The sequence below is a fragment of the Vanellus vanellus genome, assembly GCF_965231255.1.
Source record: "Vanellus vanellus genome assembly, chromosome: Z".
Classification (NCBI taxonomy): Eukaryota; Metazoa; Chordata; class Aves; order Charadriiformes; family Charadriidae; genus Vanellus; species Vanellus vanellus.
In genome coordinates this window covers 71779958-71791846 of record NC_138908.1, presented here as the reverse complement: position 1 = coordinate 71791846, position 11889 = coordinate 71779958, and the positions used below count along the sequence as shown (strand labels likewise).

At 40.8% G+C, this 11889-nt stretch overlaps 1 protein-coding gene across 2 annotated transcripts in view; it reads left to right on the top strand.

Annotated features, from left to right (window-relative positions):
* Positions 1-686: 686 nt before the first annotated feature.
* The window catches only part of TTC33 (tetratricopeptide repeat domain 33), a 43920-nt gene continuing 32717 nt past the window's right edge, over positions 687-11889 (top strand). The window contains exons 1-2 of one of the 2 annotated variants that reach the window (XM_082497690.1): positions 687-737; positions 1422-1650. In XM_082497690.1, coding sequence (XP_082353816.1) covers positions 1430-1650 — 221 coding nt within the window. In that variant the 5' untranslated portion in view covers positions 687-737; positions 1422-1429. Of the gene's footprint in view, positions 738-946; positions 1130-1421; positions 1651-11889 lie in introns of those variants that run through there. The other variant, XM_082497691.1, reaches the window with a different exon arrangement.

Sequence of the window (11889 nt, the reverse complement as noted above, 5' to 3'; positions counted from 1 at the left end):
TAAAAACTAAGTAAACATGAAATACTGAACCACGCTGTGTGAAGCCGTGTGCCTGCCTGCCGTCTCCCGGTGTTGCGTCTGTCGCCGGTTAACAGGGGAGGGCTGTCGCGCTCCTTCTCCCACCGCAGCCACTGCCATTCAACAGCTTCCCGCACCCTTCCCAGCGCGGCAGCCGGGGCCGATAGCTGCGCGTGGCCCTTTCCCTCAGATCCTGTAACACCTTTTGCTGGAGAAAAGAAAAAAAAAAAAACCAAAACCCAGGAATTGGAGGTGGGCGGGAGGCCTAACGCCGGGCGTCACCATCCCCCCCCGCCCCGCCTCATCGCGCCCCCTGGTGCCTTCTCGCTATTCTGTCTCCCTCACCCGCGAGCAATTTCAAGCCCCGCAGCCGGCTTTTGCTGCTTCTTCCCTTGAGGCGAACCCCCCTCCTTCCCACCCGTGGCCGTTTCTGCTAGCAGCGTGTCCCGCCCGGCAGGAGGCGGCCGCTCTCAGCGGCCGGGCGGTGCTGTGGAGCCGCGGGTGACACCGGGGTGACGCTCCCGCCCTCCCTCACCGCCCCCTCCACGCAGCCCCGCCGCCCCCACCCCGCTCCAACAGCGGCGCTGCCGCTGGGCGCCGCCGCAGCCCCCTTCCGCTTCCCTTCGCCGCCGCCCCACCCTTCCGCTTCCTGCCGGCGGGGGGTCAGGGGTGGCGCGGCGCTTCCGGCCGGGAGAGCGGTGCCCGCGGGACGGCCGCAGGTAGAGGGGTCCCGCCCGGGGCTCCCACCATGAGGCGGGGGCGGGGGGGGGGCGGATGCGGGCCGGGGGAGGGGCCTCCTCCGCCGGGCGGAGCCGAGGCGGGACGCCGTCGCCCCCAGCCCTGCTGGCGGCTCGGCTGCTGCGGCCCACACCGCCGGCTGTGTGGGGCCTGGGCCCTGGGCCCCGGGGCCCGGGTGGGGTGGGCGGCCCGTCCGTCCCGGGGGAGGCCTCGCTAGCCGAGGGCCGGCCGGGCCGGAGGCGGTTTGGGCAGCGCTGTGGAGGCCTGCGTGGTGGCGCGGCTCCTGGCGGTGCGGGGCGGGGGGCGGCCAGGCCCCTGGTGACCCGCTCGCCCTGGGCCGAGTCCCTTCCTCTCCGCTTCTGCCTGGTGTCGGGTGTGTTGTTCTCAACGTTTTAAGGCTTCCTAATGTGTCAGAGCTATGACTTGCTTGCTTTTTTTTTTTTTTCCCTCTTCTCTTTTTTTTTTTTTTTTTTTTCCCCCTGCTAGAGAGCATCTTTCAGCTGGGCTCAGAATTGCCTGAGTGACATCTGCGGGGAAGCCGATGGGCGGGATTTGTACGGGGGAGGGGCAGCCTGTGAAACATTACAGTCTCAGATTTGGGATGGGAGAGGTGTATTTTTTTCTTCAGTGCGCTTAAAAACTACTGAAAATACGTTCTTCTCTAGTTCTCCAAATGGCTTCTTTTGGGTGGAAGAGAAAGATTGGTGAGAAAGTTTCAAAAGCTACTTCTCAGCAATTTGAAGCAGAAGCTGCGGATGACAAGGATCTGGTTGATGACGATGATGCCAACTGGGTGCATGCAACTAAGAGAAGAAAGGAAATTCTCTTAGAAGACTGTGTAAAGAAAAGTAAGGAGCTGAAGGATGAAGGTGCAAATTTAGCCGAAAATAGGAGGTACTAACGTTATCTTGCTCTTTTTAATTGACTGAATAAGTGCTAAATGATATTTTAATGCCTTCTCGAACCGCTGGGTAGCTTGCTAGCATTCACATGCATTCACATTTTTCCTATTTGAAAAACTGGTAATTCCTTTCATTACACCTTTCCTGTCTGGTACTAAATAAGTTGTTTCTTTTCATGGTGTTGGCAGCTGTGAGATGAAGTCTTCATTCCATCTCATTTTTGTGTGTTCATGTAACAAAAAAATGCTAGAAGGTGGGAGATAGAAGCTGATTGGACCTAAGTTAGAAGGGTGAATAAGATACAATGACATAAGCCCAACTGGAAGTAATGCTTTAGCTGCTCTGGTAGCTTTCTCCTCTCTTGTATATGTGTCTGTTCTCTTACGAAGAGTAAGCTTTTTTCCGTGTGTACAGTGCCCAGGCAAATACTGCAAAGCAGCTAACGCACTGTTCATCAGTCTAATGCTTTTGGAACATCAGGTTCAGGTAGCTCCTCTGAACGTTTTCTGATACCCATACTGAGTCTTGAGGGTTCAGCAATTTTGGAAGGATATTGCAAAGATGATTCCGTTGTCCTATATGCTTCCATCAGAAAGTACCCTTGGAGTAGGGGAGGGAAAGAGGGACTAAATTATGTATTAACTACATAGTTTAGCAAGATCTTTCCTGGAAGGAAAAAAAAAGAGTTCCAAGAATAGTTCCCTTAAAATCTTCAGAATGCTTGACATTTAAATCTGTATTTTGACTTTACTTGTATGAACATCTCAGCTTTATTCATTGTCCCATTATCAGAAATAACATTATTGTCCTGGTAGAAACAATTCCATAAGTCAGTATATGCTCCTGTGCTGTTAAACTTTTTTGTGTTAAGAAATTTCGTCCTAAAAAATGGTTCCCTGGGCAATATGGAGGAGAGAACAACTCAGAAGTTTAAAGCAGACAAGTTCATATATGATAATAAACCCACTGGGTGTGTGGTTTGGTCTGATTTAAAAAACAATTTGAAAAAAGTCTTTGAGAAGAAGCTTCTGTTCAAATATTTAAATACAGTTTCCTCTTTTTACTGTTCACTCAAGTGGTGACAGTGTTTTGGGGGGGGCGTGATTCACTTCTGTACATCGTTCTGTGTTCCTTAGTCCTATAATTGCTGAATAAAATTTTGAAGCCTTTTAAAGCTTACTTTACATTTAAACCAAATTAAGCTAAATCAGTTTTAAGCATGCTCCAACTGTATTCATCAATACCTTTAATGCAGTAGCTGCAGAAGTCGGTTACTTTAATATTAATAGTTGAAAACACAGAATACACAAATTAGGAGTCCATTAACATCTTTGTTTTTAACACTGGAAATAAATCCTACAGTGGTCTACAGAAAGGTAGGTCTGTTCTGTCTTTTTCAGGATATAAAGGTTGTGTTTCTAAGTTTGAGAAAACAAAAGTATTTCTACATGTTTTCATTTTATGTCTGCTATGAATCACTAATGTTTATTGCACTTAGATCTATTAAACAGAGATTGATTTTTATTTCTGTCTTATTTTCTTATCTGCCTTTGCCTTCTTTGTATTTTGCTTTGGATGTTTTATATCTTTTCTCTGTGGATTTTGGCGTTCTTTTTTTATTATTTGGTTTTGTGTATTATGTAAAGTGCAATAAATCTCCCGAACAGCAGCAAACAATCTGTTGTATACGCGGTTTAGGGCAGGGAAATAGAGACTGCTGCCTATTTATTTTGAGCAGCAGGCATTTTTTGGTGCTTTTAGTACCTTAAGTTGCTCTTAGAAATTGTTTTCCTTTATCTGTCAGTGAGAAAACAATACAAAGGCTTAACCCATCCATAAGTAGCAACCTAAGTTTTTTTTGAGAATTTAGTGGGAACTATATCTCATCAGAATTGCTTATAAAAGCTACTGAGAAACACTGAATGGCTCATAACAGGTATAAGAAGTAAATAACAAGAAATTAAAATGCAGCTTTTGAGAAGCTTATCACATTCTTTTGTGTTAACACATCTGAGGCCTAACAGAATCTCTAACTTGAAAATGTAGTTTAGATCAATTACTCTAGCACACTGTACACTTTGGGCAATTGTGGTAGTATGGTGCTGTCAGGGTATGTAACTTTCAGGCAGATCTTTCTCTTAGAAAAAAAAAAAAAGATTTCACATAGATTAGAAGCTAAACTTACAGTGGGAGGCTTTTCTTACTTTAACAGGTGAAATAGTTGACATATCATTACAGGGAACTTGAGGAAGCAGACTGAAAGGAATGTTTGTTCCCTCTGGTGGAAGGTGGTTGCTGTAATTGTGTTTCAGACTTACATGGTCTGTTTTTTGAACATACATTTGTACAGCATAAGCAGACTCACGTAAATAATTAAATACTTAATGTAGATTGTTTCCTGAAATAACAAAGCATAATAACGTTTAAAGATTTGAATTGGGTTATGTAGCATTTAGGTAAAAGAATGATCTCTTTTCTGTTAAAGAAACTCAAAAGAAAAGCAAAGACTGAGCACTAGAGGGTAACTAAGGTGGTATCTCAGTTGGTGTTACTTGTGGAGTGGAGAGAAGGGGATCCTGAAAAAAAAAAAAAACACCAGACTTGAGAAGAAGTAAGAGGCTAAATAAGGAATGAAAAGTAATAAATTCAACTTGACTTCTTACGGAAAAGAGATTCCGAGGTAATGTGCATGGCTAAATCAATATGATGATTCAATTCGTCAATCAGTGATGATAGATTAATAATAACAGTGGATCTCTGTTACTTAGCTAGAATAGTGGTTACCACCTTTATGCTTGGCTAGTCCATTAACTTATTTTTTTGGTAAGGGAAGGCAGTGATGGTGTTACACCCTCACCATGGTTTCATTAGACTCTGTGTATGCAGTAAGTCTGTTTCTGTGGATGCGTGAGATCAGGTAGACTTGTGCTTGTAACGTGAGTCTTGGTGCTTCTTGGGGAGAAGGAATAGTGGGCTTCCTGGGAGTCAGAATTTGTACAGCCTGCTTTCTTTGCCCATTGGCAAACTCAGGAGTGGCATGGGTGAATTGTTTTGGAGGTAGAAGCCCTCCATGGGTTTTCAGCTTTTGTGGGAGCTGCTTGAGGAGTATTTGTACCTACTGTAACGTGTGTGCTTGAACCTGTTAAGATAAGACTGAGACACAGGCAGAAGAAAAATGGTGCTGAAGATAACAGTTTCTGATCCATGTTTCAGTCTTTTTGTGGGACTGGGAGAAAGATGGGAAGACTACACTACTAACGTGTTGAATTAGGTTGATGATCCCAGTGGGTCTTTTTTTGTGGAAGACGTGGCTTAGGAAATTCTGACACCCGCCCCACCCCCAAAACCCCAACTAAAACCAACAAACATAATCCAGGTTAGATTTTTTTTTGTGTGTGTTGATAGTCCTATACTGTTTTAAATCCAGCACAATCCAAAAGGTTAAAAGTGAATGTGCTCAGCCTCAGTATTTTGCAATTACAGTGTATTTTGACTGGTAAGTAGGTAGTCTTTGGCTGTGAACACAAGCTTAAGAATGGGTTTAGGCGAGATTAAACAATGAAGTATGATGTCCTCAAACATACGTCGTGTAGAGCTCTAACAGCAAGGAAAAGAAAAATTTCTGTCCGACTAGTATCTTCAACAAAAATTAGTTGCGTATTCATATAGATGGCTTTGCAATCCGATTCCCTGTGCTGTTTTCAACTACAAACATTTTTGTAGCTGGTCCAGTAGGTGGAGACAGAGTTCTTCTCAACGTACCCTGAAGATGTGCAAAAAACGCTCATCTAAATACATATTATTATTTTTTTTTTTGCAAATCGACGTTACTGGGTTTAAATTCCTATTCATTTGCATTTATTTTTTCAATTTTGATAAATAAAAGTTAATGCTACTCTTGCTTCTGATGATATTTATTTACTATTCCATACTGCACTTAAAAAATGTCCGTATCTACTGGTACTGGTGGTAATGGTTTGGGAAGATTACATTTTCAACTGGAACACTCTTATGTTTTGTCTGAGCTTACAGAGATTCATCTATGTTAAATTAATAGGTGGTGTCACTTTGTTAGTTGATGTGTAAATTAGTCTGATTAATAAGGTTTTACTCTTTTTTTCCTTTAGCTTTTGCAGCAGCAAATTAAATAAGAGCATGTCAAAATGCTATGAGCAGACCAGATAATAGGTCAATTTTCATGAACTTTTCTAGAGGAATTAATCTTCTGTAATTACTTGATTTAATTGTCTAATCTATTAAAAAAAATCATCTCTGTGAAGTGCTACTTATTCCACATTTTAGTAGTTATGACTTTTTTCCCCTGATGCTAATATGCCAGCATCACTTCAACATGTGTGATTTATGATTCCTTAGCTATATAAGCTGTAATTGAGTTTCTTTCTCACTAGACACCATCAGGTGTCAGTGTCAGATGATGAGAGGCACACTCCTTTAAATAAATAGCGTGTTTAGTGTAGCAGTACATTGTGTTGTAAAAAATAAAAATATACGTATTTAGCAAATGGAGCAGAAGAGTAATACTTTTTTAAATAAAGTTGAAAAGCCTTTCTGTCGTGTTCTTATAACACTTGTATTTGTTCAATTTACCTGTATCTTTCAAGTTTAGATGATGATAAACTTTTGATTGCTAATGAGTAGAAAAGTTCTGAAGTAATAACATTGCTTTCAGATTATCTCGGTAATTCATTTTGATGCAACTAACATGGCAAATGGCAAAGATCATCGTGTCGAAATTGCCTTTCAATTTTCAGTCAATAAAACTGACGTTACTTACATAATATAGTGTTAATAAAAAGGCTTCCTGGAAGATTCAGCTTTGTTCTCATATTTATTTTTCATTTTGTTTCACTATTATGAATATATCTTTGGTGGAATGCTTTGGATACAAAGAGAGATGCAAAAAAATAGACAGTCTTTGCTCTGCCTTCATCTCATCTATGTCCGCTAGCTTATTTAAAGCAAAGATGTATTTTAAAAGTTAGCAAATTTAAAGGCTTGATTTAGTAGGTAATCTTGGAGTCTACAAATTTAGCTTTTATTTCTGGCTTCTAGAATAGGAGCTGTTAAGCTGCTGATATATTTCATCAGGAATGTTGACCCTTCCATAAGAGTTATCTGAAAGCCTTACAGAGTTGGATTTTGTAATTAAGTTTAGGGGAAATCACTGGAAAATGCTTATAATGAAACTGGGAGAATGTAACAAGTAGTCACTCCTACTGTTCCTTGTAGGCTGAAAATAACTATTTGGTATCAGTCTTGGATATAATTTACATGCCAGGTATAATTAGCTATTCCATATAGTCCTTACCTCATTTCAGAGTGAATGACCGATACCAGTGTTCTCCAAACAAAATGAAAATTTTTATTCTCAGTAATTATTAGCTCTGATTAGGTTGAGTGCTTTCTAAGGTTTGTCATGGAAAAATGCAGAGAGAATCGGTAGGCTTATCATTCCTTATCACTCTGAGTGAAATTGTATAGTGCAAATAGGGGCTTGATTAAAATGGTCATGACTTACAGTCAAAAAACCTGATCACTTTTTAAGGTTTTTTGGTGTCTTAGTGTTACTGTCCGTTGTGTGTATATATATAAACTTACCTGCTGTTAGCTTCCTTGAGAACGCCTTACAGATGATACGCTCACTAAAATGAGACTAAGGGTGTGTAAACTGTAACTCTTGAGTGCAGAACGCACGAGCTGAAACAGAAAACGCTCTGAACAAGTATGAGCTTCTTACCTCCATTTTTTGGGAAAAGCACATGTTGCAGCTTCTCTCTTATTAGTCAGAACATATGGTTTGTTTTGCAGGCCTCATAACCTTTCTACAGAATAAAAAGAAAAAGTGCAGAGAGTGTTTTAGGGTGTTTAACGCCCTCCTGTAAACATGGCAATTTTGTCTTTAAGTTAGTTTTTATTGCTTGCTTTATTGTTTTTCATTGCTTACTGGTAGAGTTGTTTCCTGGTGAAGCATCTAGTTGTCTTCTCTCATTAAGGAGGAAGTTCTTTGCAGAATGCTTGATTTAAGAAGTTCCTTTTGTTTGAATTGCAATTCATCTTCAGTTTAGCTAGTTTCCTCTTGTTCTGGCAAGCATTATTTTCCAGTAACTGGTTATTATTTGGCAAAGCAGGAGTTCAGCTTTGAAACTGTTCCTAATTTAGTGCAGATTTTTCTGAGAGTGCATGCAAGAAGAATTGTAAATTATTTAAACTGTACACAGAATTTGAATAATTTTGGAGACTATCTTTCTGTTAGAATTATTGTTACTTGAGGATATTGAATTGTTACATTGTAGTATCCATCTGCATTTGAATGTGTGCATATTTATGTAGTTATGTGTTTGTAAATAGAAACAGAAGGAATATTCATGGAACAACTGTAGACTGTAGAAGCATTTACATATATACATATATATTTATATTTTCTTAAGTAGAAAACATAATTTAATTGGAGCCTGTGTATCATCCTGTATTACTTTAGGTGCTTAGTGGAGTCAGCCAAGATCATAGAATCATAGAATAGTTTGGGTTGGAAGGAATCTTTAAAAGTCGTCTAGTCCAACCCCCTGCAATGAGCAGGGACATCTACAGCTGGATCAGGTTGCTCAGAGCCCGCTCCAACCTCACTTTAAATGTTTCGAGGGATGGGGCATCTACCACCTCTCTGGGCAACCTGTGCCAGTGTTTCACCACCCTCATTGGAAAAAATGTGTTCCTTATCTTTAGTCTGAGTCTGCCCTCTTAGTTTAAAAACATTACCCCTTGTCCTATTGTAACAACCCCTACTAAAAGTGTCCCCATCATTCCTGTAGGCCCCCTTTAAGTATCGAAGGGCTGCAATAAGGTCTCCCCGAAGCCTTCGCTTCTCCAGGCTGAACAACGCCAACTCTTTCAGCCTGTCCTCATAGGAGAGATGCTTCAGCCCTCTGATCATTTTTGTGGCCCTCCAACAGGTCCATGTCTTTCCTGTGCTGAGGGCTCCAGAGCTGGAGGCAGTACCTCAAGTGGTTTCTTACCAGAGCTGGGTAGGCGGGCAGAAGCACCTCCCTCCACCGGCTGGCCGTGCTTCTGGTGATGCAGACCAGCATAGGGTTGGCTTTGTGGGCTGCAAGTGCACATTGCCGGCTCCCGTCCAGCTTTTCATCCACCCATACCTCAGAACTGCTCTCAATCCCTTCATCCCCCAGCCTGTATTGATACCGGGGCTTGCCTCAGCCCAGGTGCAGGACCCTGCACTTGCTCTTGTTGAACCTCATGAGGTTCACATGGCCCTACTACTTGAGCTTGTCTGGGTCCCTCTGGATGACATCCCATCCCTCTGGCATGTCAACCACACCCCTCAGCTCTGTGCTGTCTGCAAACTTGCTGAGGGTGCACTCAGTTCCACTCTCTGTGTCATTGATGAAGATATTGAACAGTACTGGTCCCAATATGTACTCCTGAGGGATGACACTTGTCACCAGCCTCCATCTGGACATTGAGGCGTTGACCACTACCCTCTGTATGCGACCATCCAACCAGTTCCTCATCCACCAAACAGTCCATACATCAAATCCATCTCTCTCCAATTTAGAGAGAAGGATTTTGTGGGGGACCATGCCAAAGGCCTTACAGAAGTTTAGATATATGACATCCGTAGACTCTTCCTTGGTCCACTGATACAGTCACTCCGTCATAGAAGGCCACTGGATTTGGTCGGGCAGAACTTGCCCTTGGTGAAGCCATGCTGGCTGTCAAGATGTGAATCTATATTTGTTCCATGTCTCTTCACAATGTGAGGAGAAAGAGGTATCAACATAATTCAGCTCACTTAACAGGTGCTGATAGTTCTGCATAGAGGAGTCATACCTGACAATTACTTTCCTCTCTCCTTCTAATGCATGTGGAGTTACTGAAAAATAATGAATACTTGCTTCTGATTTTTACATTTCATTAAGAAAAAATATTGTGTTTCGTTCTTAGCAGTAAGTAGGGCAGGAGCTAGCTACTTCTGTTGCTTCTGTTTAATTCCTAGCACTTTTCCAGACAGCTTTTGTTTATGACCAAATAGAATATTTTCATCTAATCCCTGAAAAACTCTGCAGTACTACTTAAGGACCTATAAGGAACTACATAACGGACTGTAAATAAATAATATAAAAATACAGATGTTATTTAATTATCTTATTTTTGTTACTTATGACAATATTTTACATTAAATTTTTATCACTATTATAGCTGTGCTTTAAAAATGAATTAAAAAAACTATGTGAAAGCACATGTGCTGGCATATTTCTAGCTTTGTAAAGTATACACGACTCTACAGGAGAGTGCGCCTGTACATTTCATTTCCTTGAAGTGTTGTGTTGAGGTGACGTGCTCCACTGAAAGTTTCTCTCACAATGGGCTTGTTTCTTTTCAGAGCTGGTCTCTGAAACTGTCTTCATTCCTTTTCTCTTGCTGCATATTACTATTATAAACTGCCTGGGACAGGGACCATCTTTTAACATAGTAGATGTGGTGGCAGCAAAACCAGCACTATCGCCATCCTGCAGAAAACAATTTCTGCTAGGAGGTCAGCACTCACAGATAGCAGCTAGAGATTCATGTAAATACTTTAATGCAAAAGTTAAACTATCTACAAATTAAAGAACACATTTCTGACTTGGGCTAAGAGATTTTGCCCATAACTTCAGTTAGACATTCTAATAATGCAGCTTTTAAATGTAGAAAATTCTATTATTGACATACATGGTATAATACAATTTAGCAAAATCTAGTAATTTGCGTTCATAATCTAAGCAGTTTTTACAGAGAAATACAACCTAGGACCTTTTCCATATCTTTTGCTTGACAGACACTGGCAAGAGTTGCGCTACTGAAGTATTACTGTCACAGTGCCCAGGATTACCTAAATTAATGACACTACGTTTGTGATTTAGATACTGTAAAATGTGATTGTATTTAGTTGTTTTAAAGTTACAGTTTTGTGGTTTTCTTTATTGTCCAGATATACTGGACATTGCCTTTACTTGAATGACATAACCTTTGTATTTTATCTTTGTTGAACATGATGTGTACCTGTTGTCCATATCTTTAAAATTAAAACGTACTGAATTTAAGGGATCATAACTGATCATCAGCATTTGTTTCTAAAGAAGTAGGTTATGGAAATGTGTTTTGTTACAAAGATCTTTGGTTTATATATATACATATATATGTTAACTTGTTTTCTCATTCCTGAAGTGGCATCCTCCACATCTTATGACAGATGTATAATGAAAACATGCTTAAACTGGAAGGGGTGCTTGGCATTAAAGGCTCATAATAAAAACTCTTCAGCAGCAACATCTCGTTCAGTCAGGTCTTTTGAAGGGTTAGTTCAAATAGTGGGTGGGGAAAATGATGAGCGGTACATTCTCTTTTTTTCTTTGTAGAAATATTTACTGTTATAGGACTGTTAATTGTTTAAGGGTTGACTTTAAAACATAATGTACTACCGAAAGAAAAATTTCTTGTAGGGGATTGTATGCTACCATCTGCTCATCAAATTAGTGAAAATGTAATTTATTGTGGATCTTTACTTTCTATACTGCTTTTTTGTTGTGTTCATTTATTTACATGGGAGTTAACTATTTAGTCATTTTGTAGACAATTGTTAAATTATATCAGGGCTGAGTTAATTGAAAGCGAAGGCTCGTATCCATGCTACCTAGCTTTGGCTGTTTACAGGTCAAATCTCTCGTGAAAGGTTGCAGTTCCGTCACTGGTTAAGCCGATTTCAGTCAGGGTCAACATGACCCAACTCTCCTGGTGTCTCATTTCCACCACTTTGCAGTTGTCCCATTTTTTTGTTTTACCCTGGGGGGGGAGCCATGTCAGAGTCCCAGTTTGCCGCTGAACTGAACAAGAAACCTAGCTGAAAAACAGCCTCTTTCTGGTTACTGGCTCTGATCTGGTTCACAAATGCATTTGCCAAAATAGGCAGGAAAACTGGTATTACAATAAGTGGCCAAACAGCACGGGAAGTGGAGACAAGTTCTTTTATTTATGTGGTATTGTCTAGTTGTTGCCTGTGTGTTATTGTTACTGTATTGCACTTATAATTTGAAATGGATGTCTGTGAATGTGTTTTCACTCACAGGCCAGACATTTCAGTTTTTACGCTTTAAAAATTCTCCTTGAGAGTGAGTGTAATTCTTCTCTTCCTTTATCACTGGACCTTGGAACAAAT